We start from the raw sequence: 17,796 nt of genomic DNA, 5'->3' as shown, positions 1-17,796 counted from the left end.
CACCTGCAATATGCCCAAGACGATGCAGCTTGAAAAGATTACTTACATACTGATCTTGAAGATGGTCAGGAGGCTCTTATTTGAGCGGGGCGCTTAATACAGTGAACATGGCCACAAAGTCATATTCTGTAACTGTGAAGACAGGGTTGAGTGAGTGAGTGAGTGAGTTGGGTTTAACGCCATTTTTAACAGTATTCCATTCATATCGCGGCGTGTCAGCTTAATGTGGGAGGAATGCCCGAAGTGATGCAGGTCTCAGACGTTTACCACTTCCGTGAAACCTACGAGCACGGGTATGGTGCTGACAAACCTAGAAACATAATCGGGGTGAACCGGGATTCAAACCCACAATCATAGGTTTCTGGTGTGCCCAAGGGACACCAGAAACACAGCAAATCGCGGCGCCTTAGACGACTTGGCCACCCGTACCCCCAGACAGGGTTGACATGGATCTTACTTTCACAACTCTTTCAGTGTGACATTTCGGTACAGGTGATAGTACCTTAATCAACCAGTGGGTAGGAATAAAGTAGCACCTGATGTAAATGTCACACAGAGAGGAGGAAGTTGAAATCTATACGTCAGCCCTCTTTTCACTGATACTGCAGCTTCCGAGTGCCAATTAAAGATCTCCTGTAACTATCACAAATAAACCATGATGTATAAATAAATTTGAGCATGTCCATGACCTTGAATGGTGATTCAGTCTGAATGGTGAACATCCTGGTACATTCATTCCAAAATTTTGCACATTAGATTCTGTTTTGTTTGCTTGTTTGTTGTTCAATGCCACTCTGGAATGGTCCCGGTATATGATGGTAGTCTGTAAATAATCGAGTCTGGACCAGACAATCCAGTGATTGACATCATGAGCATCGATCTACGCAATTGGCAAACAATGTCATGTCAACCATGTCAGCGAGCCTGACCACCCGATTCCGTCAGTCGCCTCTTACGAAAGGCATAGTCGCCTTTAACGGCAAGCATGGGTTGCTGAAGAGTAGACTCTGAATATGTACACCACTAATAGTGGGTGTACTTGAAGACAAGGTGTTGTGAGTTACAAACTACAGATGTAAACAAATTTCAACAGTCCCATGGAGTTTGTAATGACCAGATCTATCCAGTTTTACCAGAAAGACGTAGCCCAGCAACAGGCTACTTACCCAGGGTTACACAGAATGACACATCCTGGAATGCAAAAACTGACTTGTGCCACAACAACCAGTTCCTGATAATTACCAGGATTTTTATTGCTTGCCTCCCAAGTAGAAAAAACTCAAAACATGCTTGAGGTGTCAGCATTTATTTCCTACTGACGAAAGACATGTACATGATAAAAAGTTCACAATGATGTTAGATCTTGTTGAATGCTACAACATCAACTGACTGTACAAAGTCTTCATAAGCTGTGATGGATTCCTCCAGGAAGTCTGTGCCGACCTGTAACAACATGTCACATGAATAGCGCAGCGAAAACATTCCAGACCATTGAAAGATAAAAACTCTACCACTTCAAACATATACTTTATACTTTTTGCTAATTTTTTTCACACAATCTTAGAAAAGAATGATCACTTCATTTTTTAACATTGCTATCAACAATGGCTATTTCAGTAACAGTAATTTGTGTTGCAGTACATCGTGTTACATAGGTCTGTACTGCAATCTGTATTGTGTTGTTATGTAGCTTAAGAAGTAGACAAATGAGATATTGTTAGCTGTGGAGATGTGCAAACGGTACCAACACTTACGATCTCATATAAATCAGATCTTAGTTCTCACTACCACAAAACAAAGATCTGAGGACATCCCATTACAGGTCACGTCAGAACGACGTTCCATCTGACCAATCAGAGCGCCCTTACCAGATCAGGAAAGTGACAGTCGTTATGTGTTTTCTAATCATGCAACCGTGAAAAGTTTAACACAGGGTATTCCAAACGACAGATACAGGCTGTACAATTCAGTGGGATCAACATTTGAATGGAAGTGTTTTTTATTGCACATTGGAAGCAGCGCCATATATACTAGGCCATCTATTACACATTCCAGTATGCTCTTTTGTTCAATTTTCACATCTTGAACTTTGTCTAAATATTTTTCAAAGTGTAGTTGCCATTCTGAAACTGGAGCAATAGAGCTTGAGAAAACTGCTTTCTCATTGGCTAATGTCGACTTCTTGTTAGTCATTCAGTGGTTGGTCAAACTTCGCGAAAGGTCATTCTGACATGACCTGTAATGGCATGTCCGATCTTTGTGTAGAAGCAGCGAGATCTGATCTTGAGATTGCAACACTTTGGTCTGCTATTACTGGAAACAATAACTGTGCACAACCAGGCACATGTGATGTGAGAGTGCTTGTTCCTCCTGCATATACTATGGGTTTAGCCCCATCCAATATGACTTTGACCATATAATCACAGCTAACTGGTGAAGGGATAATACAGTGGTGCCTTACAATATCCTTGACTATCAAGTATGTTACATCTCCAATTTTATGACCGTAAATACCCGGGACCTATTTGTGGTAGCTTCGTTTGGAGTGGTTTGCATGACAACAAGAGAATTTCTGTGTGAAGTTGGTGATACTAGAGATAGTGGGGTCACTTGCAAAACGAGGGTTTAACATCGCGTTCAAGGTTATTTCACTCATATAGTGACATGCATGCAAGTGTGTGTGTGTGGCTGCTTGTACTAGTCCGGACTTGTCAAGTCTTATAGTGCTGGCCCACCGAGATACAATGCTGCAGTTTGATATGGATGCCCCACTCAGACACATAATACAATACTCCAAGCCGGCCAGTCCTTCTTTTATCCCATAAATGCTGAGTGACGGGTGGCAGGTACCACTTATAATGGAACCAGGGAATTGGAACCAGGGAATTGGAAACAGGGAACTGAAACCAGACTTTCCTCCCTAAGGACACATGCTCTATTCGACGCTTTGGTGGAAAATGGGTCCTGGGTGTCATAAAATGGAGATATGCAGGATAATGAAGGAACAGGTATACCAGTCACGTACCTTGTCGTCTTCCACTACACACATGATCTGTAGCTTGTTGATACCATACCCAACAGGTACCAGTTTGGCTGTAACAGAAAATCACACAACATGCACAAAGTGACACTGATGAAAACTTTCTAACATATCATAATCTAACAGTGGCCTAGGTGTATTTTTGCAGTTCAATGCCGCACTCAACAATATTCCAGCTATATGACGGCGGTCTGTAAATAATCAAGTCTGGAACAGACAATCCAGTGATTGGCATCATGAGCATCGATCCACGCAATTGGGATACAATGACATGCATCAACCAAGTCAGCGAGTCTGACCACCCAATCCCGTTAGTCACCTCTTACGACAAGCATAGTACTGTAGCCTTTTACGGCAAGCATGGGTTGCTGAAGACCTATTCTACCCCGGATCTTCACGGGTCTGGCCTCAACATGATTGTTGGGTTCACGATCCTGTCTACGCCATCTGTGGAACAGCATTCAAATTGAACGCAAGTGTTCCAGAATGGGTGAACACCGCTTTGAACAGTATTCTAGTCATATCACGGCTCGTCAGCCTAATGTGGGAGGAAAGCCTGAAGTGATGCAGGGTGTACAATATCAAGGCGAACTAGGACAAGTGTTCCAGAGTTATGTCCCTTACACTGTGCCATGAACAGACATTGCCTCTCCTCCTCCTAAAACACACATTTTGTAACAACACCTATTTTCCACAATCCTCGTGTACTGTTGTTTTAATTTTTACGCCACAGATTGATAGTTGCAAAAGACTAACATGCAGATCAATTTCCAAGTTACATCTCAAAAGTAAATTAATCTGAGGGTATATTGTCATGAAAATATGGTTATGAATTATAGTGAGTGATTTTGGTTTTAAGCAACTTGCAGCTTCACACATTGTACCCATGAAGGGAATCGAACCCGGGTCTTTGGCATGATGAGTGAACACTTTCACCACTAGGCTACCCCCCAGCCCAGTTTTGATTTATAACATACAAACTGTATAGTGTTTATCAACTTCATGGAAAGGATAATACTGGTAACTGATGTTGAAAATAGTTGAAAATCCCTTGCCCCGTAATGGCTGTACACAAATACTGGTGTCTACTCACAGCTGCCCCACTTGAGGCCGTCGGTGGACACCTGGCGAACCTTCTGCTCCAACTCTTTCATGTCTGTCTCGTCATCCCACGGCTTCACCTCCAGGATGAGGTTGCTCTTGGCAATCAATGTTGGCTCTGTTATATCACACACATATTAGGACAGGTCATAGCTCACCAGTCACTACACATGATTAACAACTGATGATTTATCAATGTATTGAACCATCACAATTTAACACCCAATGATACGTGATACAAGATACATGATACATCTTCCCATGAATCGATTCACGTTTTTAGGCTGTTTCAGTTTTGAAGAAGTAACATTTACAAGTGTTTTCAATCACCCGGCCTGATAACTACTTACTAACTTTGGCTAATGTTATCTCAACACCTACACTAAAAACAAAAGCTAAATCTGATTGCATGGTCAAGCAAGTTTAGCACATACTGATAGCAATGGCATCTTGTTTGTCTATGCAAAAACACAAATTAGGTACAGCATACATATTGTATCGAGATAGGCATCTATGTGGGTAGGCATATGTGAGAACCCCACTACCACCACATGTTGATATAGCATTACTCTACATTTAGCAATATTTCTGCAATACCATGAGTGAGTGAGTGAGTGAGTGAGTGAGTGAGTGAGTGAGTGAGTGAGTGAGTGAGTGAGTGAGTGAGTGAGTGAGTGAGTGAGTGAGTGAGTGTTTGTTTGTTTGTCAATCCAGTGATTGACATCATGAGCATCGATACACTACAAGTTTTGACTACAGTACAGTGTTCAGGAAGAACAAGTGGGTGGTTTTCACTATGGCTGTTACGATTCACTCGCGCATTCGGAGAATCGAACCGTATCCATTCATAAATTGGTTCGTGGTCACTAGAATCGAATATTTACGAATATGCAATCATGCGCATCTACATACCCTGTACCTAAAAATATCCATAAGAACATATTATATGCAGAGATTACTTTAAAGACAACACTCATATATATAATTTGACAGTATTGTGGTCACCGGTCATTATCGTATTTGAGCAGATACTAGTACCTTGATAAATGCAGTATATAAATGTACAATATATTACAAATTATCCAACCATGTCAAATAGTTTATGTTGTTATTTTTCACTGAATATAATAAATTATACATCAACTGCTGACTCGTTATTGTATTTGTGAATAAATATATGTATTCGTTACTCTATATTTGTGATATGAATCGTATTCGCCTCATAGTGAACTTGTTGCAGCCCTAGTTTTCCCCAATGTCCTGTATAAAAACTTCAATGTCTGACAGGGTCAGACTGCCTGTCCGCAGTGATAACAGTTGCACTCACATTAATCTCTCACTGATATTTCACTTTGCATTTACATCTATACGTTGTATAGCATACTACAAATTTAAGGATGGATTGTTTGATTATTGTTTAAAGCAATCTCATAATAATCAGATCTTAGTTTTCACTACACTTAAACACAGATCTGAGGACATCCAATTACAGGTCACATCAGAACGAACGACCAGTTCGTGCGTTTCACTGAAACGGTAAACGTCTGAGACCTGCATCACTTTGGGCTTTCTTCCAACATTAAGCTGACACGCCACGATATAACTGGAATACTGTTAAAGGCGGCATTAAAAACCCAACTCACTCACTCAGTCTTCAGCGTGACGAGCGAACGCTTTAACCACCAGACTACCCCACCGTGGGAGATAGACAATGATTATGTTGGAATCAGTAACAGTAACTGTCGTTCAGAATACCTCGTGTTAACCTTCAAGGTTGCATCAAACTTGCATGATTAGAAAACACATTCCGACTGTCACTTTCCGACTGACACTCCAACAAGTTGGATGAAAGGTTCTGCTGTGACCCGTAATGGGAGGTCATCAGATCTTTGTTTAGCGACAGCAAGAACTAAGATCTGATTTCAATAAGATACTTGCATAACGCCACATTCAGTAATCAAGACAAACCATGCAGTTGCCATGTCTTCAAGCTACGATCGATTAGCTGCATTCAGCTTCACAAATATAGAGAATAAATAGAATATGAGGTACCTAATGGATGCTGAAGACCGTTAGTTGCTCAAGTTTGATATTTTTCTGAATGTCAAAAGTTACTAAAAAATTAATGGTTAAAATGCATAGTTCAAAATCCGTGGTATTCCATGACATCGGAGTCATACATGAGGTAGCATCTCAGTGGGCAGTGATAACACTCTCATCATTTCCTGGCAGGGTAGGCAAAAGCAACAAGGTGTTGAAATAACATGAGAAGCTACATTTCCCATTACAAACTTCCCTTCTCTATCACTATAAACATGTCAGTGAACTTACTGCTTGCTTTCTTTGCTTTGTAGGCTGCCACTCTCTCAGCCTTCAGTTTCTCCAGCTCTGCTGCCTGACAACACACAACGCAAACATAGTCATCGTCTTGAACAACCACATCATGCTACCGTATTCCTCACACTATAGGCATCAACACATGAATAAACTATCTACCAGGCTGCTATCTTACACTATCTACCAGGCTGCTATCTTACACTATCTACCAGGCTGCTATCTTGCACTATCTACCAGGCTGCTATCTTACACTATCTACCAGGCTGCTATCTTGCACTATCTACCAGCCTGCTGTCTAGCACTATCTACCAGGCGGCTATCTTACACTATCTACCAGGCTGCTGTCTAACACTATCTACCAGGCTGCTATCTTGCACTATCTACCAGGCTGCTGTCTAGCACTATCTACCAGGCTGCTGTCTAGCACTATCTACCAGGCTGCTATTTCGCACTTTCTACCAGACTTCTATCTTACACTATCTACCAGGCTGCTATCTTGCACTATCTACCAGGCTGCTGTCTAGCACTATCTACCAGGCTGCTGTCTAGCACTATCTACCAGGCTGCTATTTCACACTTTTTTACCAGACTTCTATCTTACACTATCTACCAGGCTGCTATCTTGCACTATCTACCAGGCTGCTGTCTAGCACTATCTACCAGGCTGCTATCTTACACTATCTACCAGGCTGCTGTCTAGCACTATCTACCAGGCTGCTATCTTGCAGTATCTACCAGGCTGCTGTCTAGCACTATCTACCAGGCTGCTATTTTGCACTTTCTACAAGACTGCTATCTTGCACTATCTACCAGGCTGCTATCTTGCACTATCTACCAGGCTGCTGTCTAGCACTATCTACCAGGCTGCTATCTTACACTATCTACCAGGCTGCTATCTTGCACTATCTACCAGGCTGCTGTCTAGCACTATCTACCAGGCTTCTATCTTGGGCTATCTACCAGGCTGCTATCTTGCACTATCTACCAGGCGGCTGTCTAGCACTATCTACCAGGCTGCTATCTTGCACTATCTACCAGGCTGCTGTCTTGCACTAGATCATATCTAGACTAATATTTGTGTAGTTTGATCAAGAAATATTAAACATTCGCTGAGTTACGCTCTGGAAACAAACCCTACCCTCATTTACACCGAAGTCCTATTTGTTGTAATGGAAAATGTACAAGTCACCAGTTCATGATTAGACTTATATCTGTGCATAGTTTCATCAAGAAATATTGAACGATCTTTGAGTTTTGCTCCAGCAACAAAATGTGACGGCAGGGCAGAGGGACAGACAGCACCCATTCCTATATCCATCCTCATCCCACTCTGTGGCTACGGATAGTGTGTATCATCCACAAACCTCTTCCTCATCATCACTTCCAAACATATCGTCATCATCATCGTCATCATCGTCAGCAGGCTTGGATGGTGTTGCTGCTGCAGGTGCTGATGCTGATGCTGCTGGGACGCCGGATCCTCGCTCTAGCGCTGACACTCGGTTCTCCAGCTTCAGGACCATCGCACGCAGCTCATCAGTAACTGGGGTAGTGGAGGAGAAACTAGCATTAAACACTACTCTCCGTAACAATATACATATCTCTGTTTAATATTACACTCAGCAATATTCCATCTAGTTGACAGTTGTAAACAAGCAAATCTAGACAAGACAACCCCCTGATTGATATTACGAGCAACAGTCCAAGCCGTCAGGGGATGATGACATGCAGTCATCCAAGTTACCAAGTCTGACTACCCAATCAGTCACCTCTTATGAGCCGCATAGGCTGCTGATACCACAGGGAAATCCACCTGTGGAGATCCATGAAGAACAGGTCTTCAGCAACCCATGATTGCCGTAAGAGGCGACTAACGGGATCAGGTGGTCAGACTCGCTGACTTGGTTGATGCATGTCATCGATCCCAATTGCGTCCCAAAATGCTCATGACATCAATCACTGGATTGACTGGTCCAAACTCCATTATTTACAGACAGCCATTATATATCTGGAATATTTTTGAGTGTGGCGTTAAACAACAAACAAACACAGGGGTATCCAGACAGTAAGGTCAAAAAGTGATGTATGAGTGCATGAACATTATTTTAGGTTAGGTATTTCAGTTAATATTTAAGAATATTTCAGTCATACTAGAAACTGTCAGTTTATGAATTTGGAATGCTCTAAAAGTCTATGTGATGCAGATTGTATAACAATGATCGAATGTAAAAGGAATTGATGGTATATATCATCACCTGCAGTTAGTTGAACTGATACACATGAAAACTTACCATCTGTACAGAGCACCAGGACAGTTCCTTGTTAAAGTGTATTCCTACACTGACTAAGTGACTTAACATTCCTTTGATATGTTTGAAATGTATTCATAAAAACTTAATGAGAGGAATCAATCAAGATTTCTAAAAATAGTGCTATCACACTGAAGCTCACCTGGATATGTTATCAACAGCTGTAAATGTTAAAAATGACTGCCACTTAATGAAAGATGTTGTCAGATTTACTATTAAATTTTGTCTGCATAAATATTGAAGCCAATAGTATAACAAATTAAAATTCGAACAAAATATATCATTAGGGGAAATACAGATGCCAAAGGTCAGCTTCCTCAGTCTGGTGATTTCCGATAAGATGTTTACAGAGCACAAAAATGCACTGCGAGAATTTAAAGGCATGACATTACATACTAAGAAGAAATGGCTGAGCAACAGCCATAAAAACGTTTTTCAATATATCTAATCATAACTGCCAGGGCAGCCATATTGAAAATCAGATTTGAAGCTCTTGAAGAAATTATGTCATCATCGGTTTGACCAAGCATGTGAAATCTTATGATGGTCAAGTGGTTTCTGAGGAAATGCATGGAAGAGCATTTTGAAAGAATTTAAGGGCATGTTCCAAAGTGAAAAGATAAAATAAAGGTCAAAATTATATTACCATAAAAAAAAACAGACCATACATGTTCAGGCCCACTACTAACTACACATACACCAAATTTCATTGCATTTTGAACAATACTGTTTGTTTGTTTGGTGTTTAACGCCTCACTCAGCAATATTCCATATATGACGGCGGTCTGTAAATAATCAAGTCTGGACCAGACAATCCAGTGATTAATGTCATGAGCATTGATCCACGCAATTGGGAACGATGACATGCATCAAACCAAGTCAGCGAGCCTGACCACCCGATCCCGTTAGTCGCCTTTACGACAAGCATAGTCCCCTTTTACAGCAAGCATGGGTTGCTGAAGACCTTTTCTACCCCGGAATCTTCACGGGTTTGAACAATACTGACTAAGGAATGACCATAAATAGGTTTTTCACTAAGGCTGATGGATTAGAACCTCTGGAACAAATTTAGGTGTCATCTTCCGAGGCATGTGAAGTTTCAACTTCATTGGTCCAGTGGTTTCCAAAGAAGATGTTTATAGACGCCAACGCTGCCAGCGGAGGTCGAACAAGCTGGACATGACACAACATCACTTAACTTTCAGTATAAACAGTATAACAGCATGGCGTTCTACCTTTCCTGAGTTCCCTGTTTTCACGCTCTAGAGAGTCCATTTTTCCGGGCGGCACACTTCCACCTGCAATCTGAAAGAAGTCATCATGCAGTGAGACTCCATCACTAGCCTCAGCATTAAGTCTGGCATCCTGCAGGTAGGGGTAATCCTCAGCCAGTTACATACATTTCTTCCTTAAACATGCTACAGGTACTTTCTTAGTCACAGAAGTGAACTTTTGCAGGTAAACAGATACACATAGAAGTTTCAGTCTAAGATATGGACATCATCTTAGCCCACTCGTCGTCACAAGTCAAATTCCTCACTGACCTTAGGGTAACTAACTGATCAAGTGCTGATTAAAAGCATCCATAAATCGACTGTAGAGAAATATTCTGATTTAATTTCCAAATCTTTATGAATAATTACACATAAATACACTCATCTGTAATATGTAACACAATAGTTCCGTTATGGAACAAGACTTTGAAAATAATATATCCTTACAATAGTATTCTAATGTGTAATACATTTGTAACCGATTAATATTATTGACTCCCTACATGTGTAACACAGTCAGATCAAATCTATATAGCTGGTCAGCAGTAGGACAGGTATGTCTCAGCTAGGCAGACTATTGGTTGACAGCCCTCATCCAGGCAGTCCCATCACCATGACTCCCAATCCTCATTAGTCGGAGCTTAAGACAAGGATGAGGTAGTGGGGATATACAGGCCAGAATCCCGCTGGAGCCTGGTAATAACAGGCTGGTAAATACCCAGTGATGTTTTTGTCAGCTTTAACCCAATAAACAGTATACAATCACTTCACAGTAGTCAATATTTTTTTTCCAAATTAATATTATTATATTACTGATGAAATTTATTATTACAAATTTCTTTATTTAAACATTATGTGTTTTGTAAAACAGGTTAAACATGTAAAACATGTTATAGCATGTCACATGTTAAGAGCCTGATGAGATATATGGTAAATATTGTGACAGCAATCTGCAGCAAGCAGAGTAAACAGACATTAACATTGACTGTGCGTACTACCAGTAGAGTTATATTGTATAAGAGAAAAGGGAATGTGAATAAGTGCTATTCGCTGGTTACATTGGGGAAATCACACAGAAACCATAGCAACGAGAAATAATACCACAATACAACTCAAGTTTATCATATGCAGACCATTGCTGGAGCAAGGTGATTGAGTGAGGTAGTTTTTACTCTGCTTTTAGCAATATTCACGCAATATCATTAGAAATGGGCTTCAGATATTGTACACATCTGAGAACCAAACCAGGGGCTTGTGTGACAAACAAACACTTTAACCACTGGGCTACCCCTACAACAAGGAAACCAGGATGACAAGTATGGTTACAAGTATGGTTATTCAGAGCCAACTTTCAGAATCCCCCGTGGAGAAACTGGTTCACCTGGGCTGTTGACATCTATGGCAGTAAACAAGTGAATCTGATCATGACTACAGGAGCTACCTCATGGTGTATAGGTGTTGACCAAAACACTCCACCTTGTCAATCAACATGCAAACATGTAAATCTGATTATGCTGTGCAAATTGCAAAAGTGTTTGTGAAAAGCTGTGTCTCAAGGATATTAAAATGGGTAGATACTGCACAGTTATATGACAAACTAGATTAACAAAAACATGCAAGCCGATTTCTATTTCAAAGAGCATTAGGATCAGAATAATTTGTGACAAAGACGTTGGCAGTATGAGTGACATGCTGCTGCTGCTGCTGCTGCTGCTACACATATGCAGGTATTAGGGCTGTAAGCTGGTACATAATACATGCACTTCTTATTGACGATGCAAGCCAGGTACATGTGTACTGAGTTCAATGACATAGCTCAAGCAACACAAGTAAGAAACAAACTGACAAGAAAAAGATTGAATTGAATGTCAGAATTCTTAGCAAACCAAGACAGCTCAAAATCTGGTTCACATAATAAACAATTTGTGGTTTCTACATCACTGGAATAACACATGCATGAAGCTAAAGTATCAACTAAGATTTCCAACATCGGTTTTACATTTCATGACTTCTATAGATTTTCCTCAGATAGGTCAATAAAATCATTTAAAATCATTTAAAATCAAATTTTAATATCAAGGAATAAGGGATGTGAAAATGTACTAAAAATATTCAACCACCAAGGAACAAACAACAGTTAATTTGCTGGGGGAGGGAATGGGTGTTAAGTTAAAATGATTTCACGATTTCAAAAACCGGAAGAAACAAAACAGGGCTGTGGGGACACATGTATACAACAGTTAACATCCAACCATTGCCAGATTGAAAGTAAAACTAATCTAAAAGCTGCATTTTTATGAAAGGCAACAGGCATTAGAGAATAGCAGTGCTAACAAAACTGATGTAATAGCCTTCATTAGGGCTTGTTGGGAAACAAAACAGGGCCCTGACCAAGGTTATGTCATCATGTCTTGGCAGACTGTATTTACTCACAGGATTCTTGAGAAGTTTTGATATCTCTTGCCTGGCCTGAGCTATTTCATTTACAAGAGAGCTTCCCCCTTGCTTGCCCTATAAAACATAAGCATTATATAGACTGAATAAATAGGTATTTCAATGTGTCAAATGGGTGTGATTACAGCATCGTGTTATATTTGTATAAAATCATTAACATAGCATAGGAGAAAAAAATTAACAAAAGAAATTGACATAGATGATGTATACAACCGTCGGTGACAAAACGGTTAAATTGTTTACCATCATTACCATTTGTCATTCTTTTAAAACTTATTAATTCTGACGAAACAAATTTATCTAACTCATCTCAATTTATCTTTTCATCTTAGTTATCATTACAGATGGGAAAGCATGCACTTCTCGTCTTTAATTGGCTTTACATGTTACCATGGTAACTGTATGAGGTACGAGGTAAGACAGTTTACCTGTTGTACAGACCGTGTGCGCTTTAAAGAATGTAAGACAAATAGAAACATATTAAATCGTGTAACACAGATTTTTGTTCCAAGATCAACCTAACAAATAACTATATGCAGTAATGCTGGCCATAAACACAGATAGAAAATAACACATGGAAACTGTCTGATCTTCGAAAAAATAACAGGGGGGTCTGTAGCTCACCTGGTCCAAACTGTATCGTACGCTGAGGGAGAAGCATTGGATGAAAACACCTGTTTCCCCACATACCATATTTGACGTTATAAGAACCCCGCTCTAATAAGCACCCACGGCGGTATTTGCTAATATATTGGCTAATGAACAATCCCAATTAGCACCCCTTCCCATTGATCGATGTACAAAAGACTTATTTATTCGCGTAAAATATGCACACTTGTGTGTTATATGCACCCTTAATTATGGGCAATTAAATTCTGGAAAAATATATCTGTCGTATATAAACATTTCAGGCTGTCAGCATAAACCACAAAATTTATCTCTCAACTCTGTTTTCTTCACCAAAATAATATTCTAATAAGAGGCCCCTATTTCTAATTTTGAGAGCGCCCTGGGCGCTTATTGCATCGAATACGGTACTATCATTGATAAAATTCTCTCCACACCACACATTTCATCATATGCCTTAATTTAAGAAAATGAATAAAAACCGCAGTCAGCAATATTTCAGCTAGACCACAGCAACTTTGAATAACCAACAGACAACCCAGTGGTCTATTGCATAAGCAATGATACACTCAGTCAGGGTACAGCAACAAATCTAGGCCACACAGGGTAACCATGTGACTCATGTTGTGTTTTGCAATATTGTATACAATGGCCTAGCCTGGCCTAGTGACATTCACTATTATTCATAAAACATTTCAGCCTTCATTATCGTGGTTTCTGTAACAGGGACACAATCTGGCACTAGCCTTCTAGCCCAAGTTAGTCTATCTACGTTTAAGGTGTCCTGAGAGCTATTAGAATTCAAACTTTTTAGGTGCGTTGGTCTCACATGTTGTCAGTATTAAGGCTAATAAACATGCTAAATGTAGTACATGTAGTACTGTGTAGTAAATATGACATCTTGAAAACTACAAGCCTCCTCAAAATGGAGAACATATAATACAGCCTGTCCAATAAACACACAATGTAAGCGTTAACTACTATGTCAAAACAACGAGCCACAAGAAGCCCAAATGGCCCTTCGGGTCAAATGAGGAAGAGACTGTTCCCTGATAAATATACCTGAACGGAAAGCTTATTCTCAAGTACCAGAACAAAAGTCTATATTTTCCATCAAAACAGGAAAAGCGAAGGGATTCCGTACATGGGAAACTATATCTAGGACAACCTTACGGGACAACCAACCCAAGCAAACAACAATTCTGGATGACAGTCCATGACAAACTTCACTAGAATTGCTAGCATCTGTACTAATAGTCTACAAGGTCCAGGTACTACAAAATATCCTCATGAATTATCCATTCATTAAAACTTCTTACTCTAATTAAAAAGTTGAGAGTGGAAAGAGAAGACACCTTAACATGGGGTAGTGAAACATTGGTTGAAGTATCATGAATACTGCAGAATGTCTCAACGTTTACTTTTGTAGCAGAGATGTCAACACAACATTAATGGAATTAGGAATATCTAGGATACGTTTTTAACAAAACAGTAATCACCATTAACACATAACTAAATGCCAGTTTTATATGGTATTGAGAAAAATTAAATCATATTTTAAATTGTATTTTTACCCAAACTCATCAAAACGTAATTTCATTGTTATTTTCAGAGAGATCCGTAACTAGTTCAAGCATTACCATGATTACTGTTTTTTACCAACTTTGTAACATTTCATTGGATCCTGTTGGATTTGATTGCAGCATATCGTAATGTTGGCATGTCTATTGTAGTTATGAATAACTGGGAAAACAATTATTTTTTCATCACGCTAATAAATACTGCAAAAACACAGACAAGCTGCCAAGTATAAATACATCTACAAACCAAATACTGGCCAACAGAAAACTTAATCAGGTGGCAGATTTCTTCGGATGAATGGAAATGATAAAGGAAAGCCAAATATTTCCACTGAACATTTCCACTGAACATTTCCACTGGTCATCTGTCCTGCCAATTCTCATCCAGGCATCATGTATTCGAGACTAAAAAGATTGTTCTCAGCTTTCCATGCCCTGTGTTGTGAGCTGCTCGTCAACAGGTTAATCAGATTAGACAGTTCAACACAAACACATACAACAAGATTATTGACATCAGCATTTCTAGTAAAGGTTTTAGTTGTCCTACAAACTCCTAAGGCCTACACGCATTCTGAGGTCTTGGACACAATAGAAGTAAAGGACTGGACATTTGAAATGAGGAGTCAACAATTGATAAGGGACCACTGACCATTGTGAAAAAGAGAACATGGTCTCAAGAAACTACAATTCCTGACTGGTGTTGTAGCTCACCTGGCCGGGGGTTGCGGTACCAGCTAGTATTTGCTGATAGTGTGCTTCTGCCTGCTCAAATTTCTGTTGGTGGAACCAAACAGACTCATTCATCAGAGGATTGGCCATTCTGTAAGACAGGTTTTCACAATGAGCCTTCTTATAATAGTCTACGAAGAAGGAAATACTGCAAAACATTAAAATGTCGGACATCAACCTTTTTATGGGATCAGAGAAAGGATGGGCTTCAGATTATATATTTCTGTCTGGGGTCAAACAAAACATGCAAAACACACCAGTAGCAATCCATTCACAATCAATATAGCCCAAATCCTATTCTAAATAACTTTGTAATACTTTGCTTTAATAAACAATTTCTTTCAGTTGTGACCAGTGGTGACATCCACTGAATTAAAACCATCAATTCCTAGTTGCTTATTTTTGTAATGGACATCTTACACATACACAAATACAATATGTCCCTCATCACGTCGTGTTCCTGTGTTCTACCGTGTACCTAAACAGTATTGTATTCTCTTTAAGAGATCATTTGTTTTAGTTCCTTTAGATGTGTGCTGATTATTCTTTAGGTAGTCACTGCTATAATCAGATTTCTCATGTTAACAGGGTTAGAAATTAATCCATAGTCTCATTAGTCCACAAATATTATCTGCTTCCAAGTTGACTACACTAGAAATGTCATTTCTGAATTTACGAGGTCATACGTTGATTTCGAACCCTGCTGTTAATAAGTTTTATTCTTATTACATAGTTAATAATATTCATATATGTTTGAGGAAAGACAACCCAGTTAGGAAATACAAGATCAGAGGGTCTGTAATAAGTTTAGTTTATTCATATGCCCAAATTGTCTCTCGGTCCGAGACCCGAACGCTGTTCACTTAATTGTGCATCTACCCTTGTCACAGCATTCACAATACTTAATATAGACAACCTTTTTTTACACACAAAACTAAATTCTTTTGGGTGTATTGCCAAAACCATGTATGAAAAAGTTAAGACAATGTCGGCGTTGTACTTCATTCATTACCTGCCAAACTATAGATCCATTTGGTACCTTAACTTTGTTTTGAATATTATGTTAAAGACAACTGAAAACAGTCATCCAATCAGATTACACTCATGACGGAGAGAAATCTTGTGCTTAGCTGGTAAAGGTGATGCCGCTTCTGAAGCTTTGGTGGCAAATTGGTCCAGGTTAATGAGATTGTCCAAGAATAGGCTTAAAACCCTTTTGTTGGAAATCTTCAACCTGATCAAACGAATGCATAAATCAGCACTAGACAATCTGTACCCACAGAGACCCACACCAAAACCTCTTTGGTTGACTAATACCCAAATGTTAAATAACCTGTACCCACTTGAATCTAATGATCTGGATGACTCGTACCAAAAACAGTGAATCCATACACAGTCAAAATATATATGATTTGAAACATTAAACATTAATCGAAATACAAACATGTTTTCAACTAACGCTTTGTCTGTATTGTGTTTCACTAACAGTGTCAAATGACACTGTGGTAATTTCATATGTTTAACTAGAATGTTATTAGTAACCAGTTGGTTGGTTGGGTTTGAAGTTTTACGCCGCTCTCAGCAATATTCCAGCTATATGACGGGCGGTCTGTTAATAATCGAGTCTGGACCAGTCAATCCAGTGATTGATATCATGATAGTAACCAGTACTAGGACAATAACATGATTGTTTATGAAAATATGAAGTCGCCTACGTTCATGTACAGATTGATATCATGATAGTAACCAGTATTAGGACAATAACATGATTGTTTATGAAAATATGAAGTCGCCTACGTTCATGTACAGATTCACAAGTTCCTGCCATTAGGATTCGGAACTTGGGAGTTTCAGTCCCACGTTTCATAATAGGTAAAGATGCGAGTGATAAGGCGGATAGAACCTCTCGGAAATCTATGAGAATCTGCCATCACGGTAGCGTTTAGCTATCAACAAGTTACTTAGGCTAGAGTTTTGATTGCCGATGTTACTGTTCGACAAGCCGGTACGGCTATCGTACTTCTTTTTTCATATTTGTGTTGATTTATCAATTCTGAGTTGGTTTTCTCCAAAACTAAACAGTGCGTGTATCCATCAAATACTTGAAACAATTAAATTGTCCAAAAGCTTTATTCTTTGAGGCGATTTGAGGTCGAATACCTTAGAAGTTCTCCTGAGCCGACAAGTGCTTCCGTGGGGAAAATTGAAAAGGAAGTTACTTACACGTGCAAACAGACTCGGGGTGAATAACACATATTTAATGTAACAAATATATTGACTATATAAATTCTTTAGCCTAATCCTTAAATTCTAAGAAGACTTACATAAAAGTCACAAATTATGTT

At 39.4% G+C, this 17,796-nt stretch overlaps 1 protein-coding gene across 4 annotated transcripts; it reads right to left on the bottom strand.

The window, feature by feature from the left end:
* Positions 1 to 1,290: 1,290 nt before the first annotated feature.
* Positions 1,291 to 17,647, bottom strand: LOC139474181 (elongation factor 1-delta-like). Of its 4 annotated transcripts, XM_071257080.1 has the most exons (10): positions 17,612 to 17,647; positions 15,434 to 15,542; positions 12,944 to 12,964; positions 12,495 to 12,572; positions 10,023 to 10,092; positions 7,843 to 8,021; positions 6,473 to 6,536; positions 4,134 to 4,259; positions 3,026 to 3,093; positions 1,291 to 1,443 (listed from the first exon to the last, which is right to left on the bottom strand). In XM_071257080.1, exons 2-10 carry the CDS (start codon positions 15,539 to 15,541, stop codon positions 1,357 to 1,359), a joined length of 801 nt encoding a protein of 266 aa, XP_071113181.1. In that variant the 5' UTR covers position 15,542; positions 17,612 to 17,647; the 3' UTR covers positions 1,291 to 1,356. The 4 variants fall into 4 exon arrangements, with proteins under 4 accessions (XP_071113181.1, XP_071113197.1, XP_071113189.1 ...); XM_071257096.1 differs by lacking the exon at positions 12,495 to 12,572; XM_071257088.1 differs by lacking the exon at positions 12,944 to 12,964.
* Positions 17,648 to 17,796: the final 149 nt, after the last annotated feature.

This window comes from Haliotis cracherodii, unplaced genomic scaffold (genome assembly GCF_022045235.1).
Source record: "Haliotis cracherodii isolate W230 unplaced genomic scaffold, xgHalCrac1.p SCAF_1, whole genome shotgun sequence".
Taxonomy (NCBI): domain Eukaryota; kingdom Metazoa; phylum Mollusca; class Gastropoda; order Lepetellida; family Haliotidae; genus Haliotis; species Haliotis cracherodii.
The sequence above is the reverse complement of the archived record's forward strand: the minus strand, read 5'-3'. Positions and strand labels throughout refer to the sequence as shown.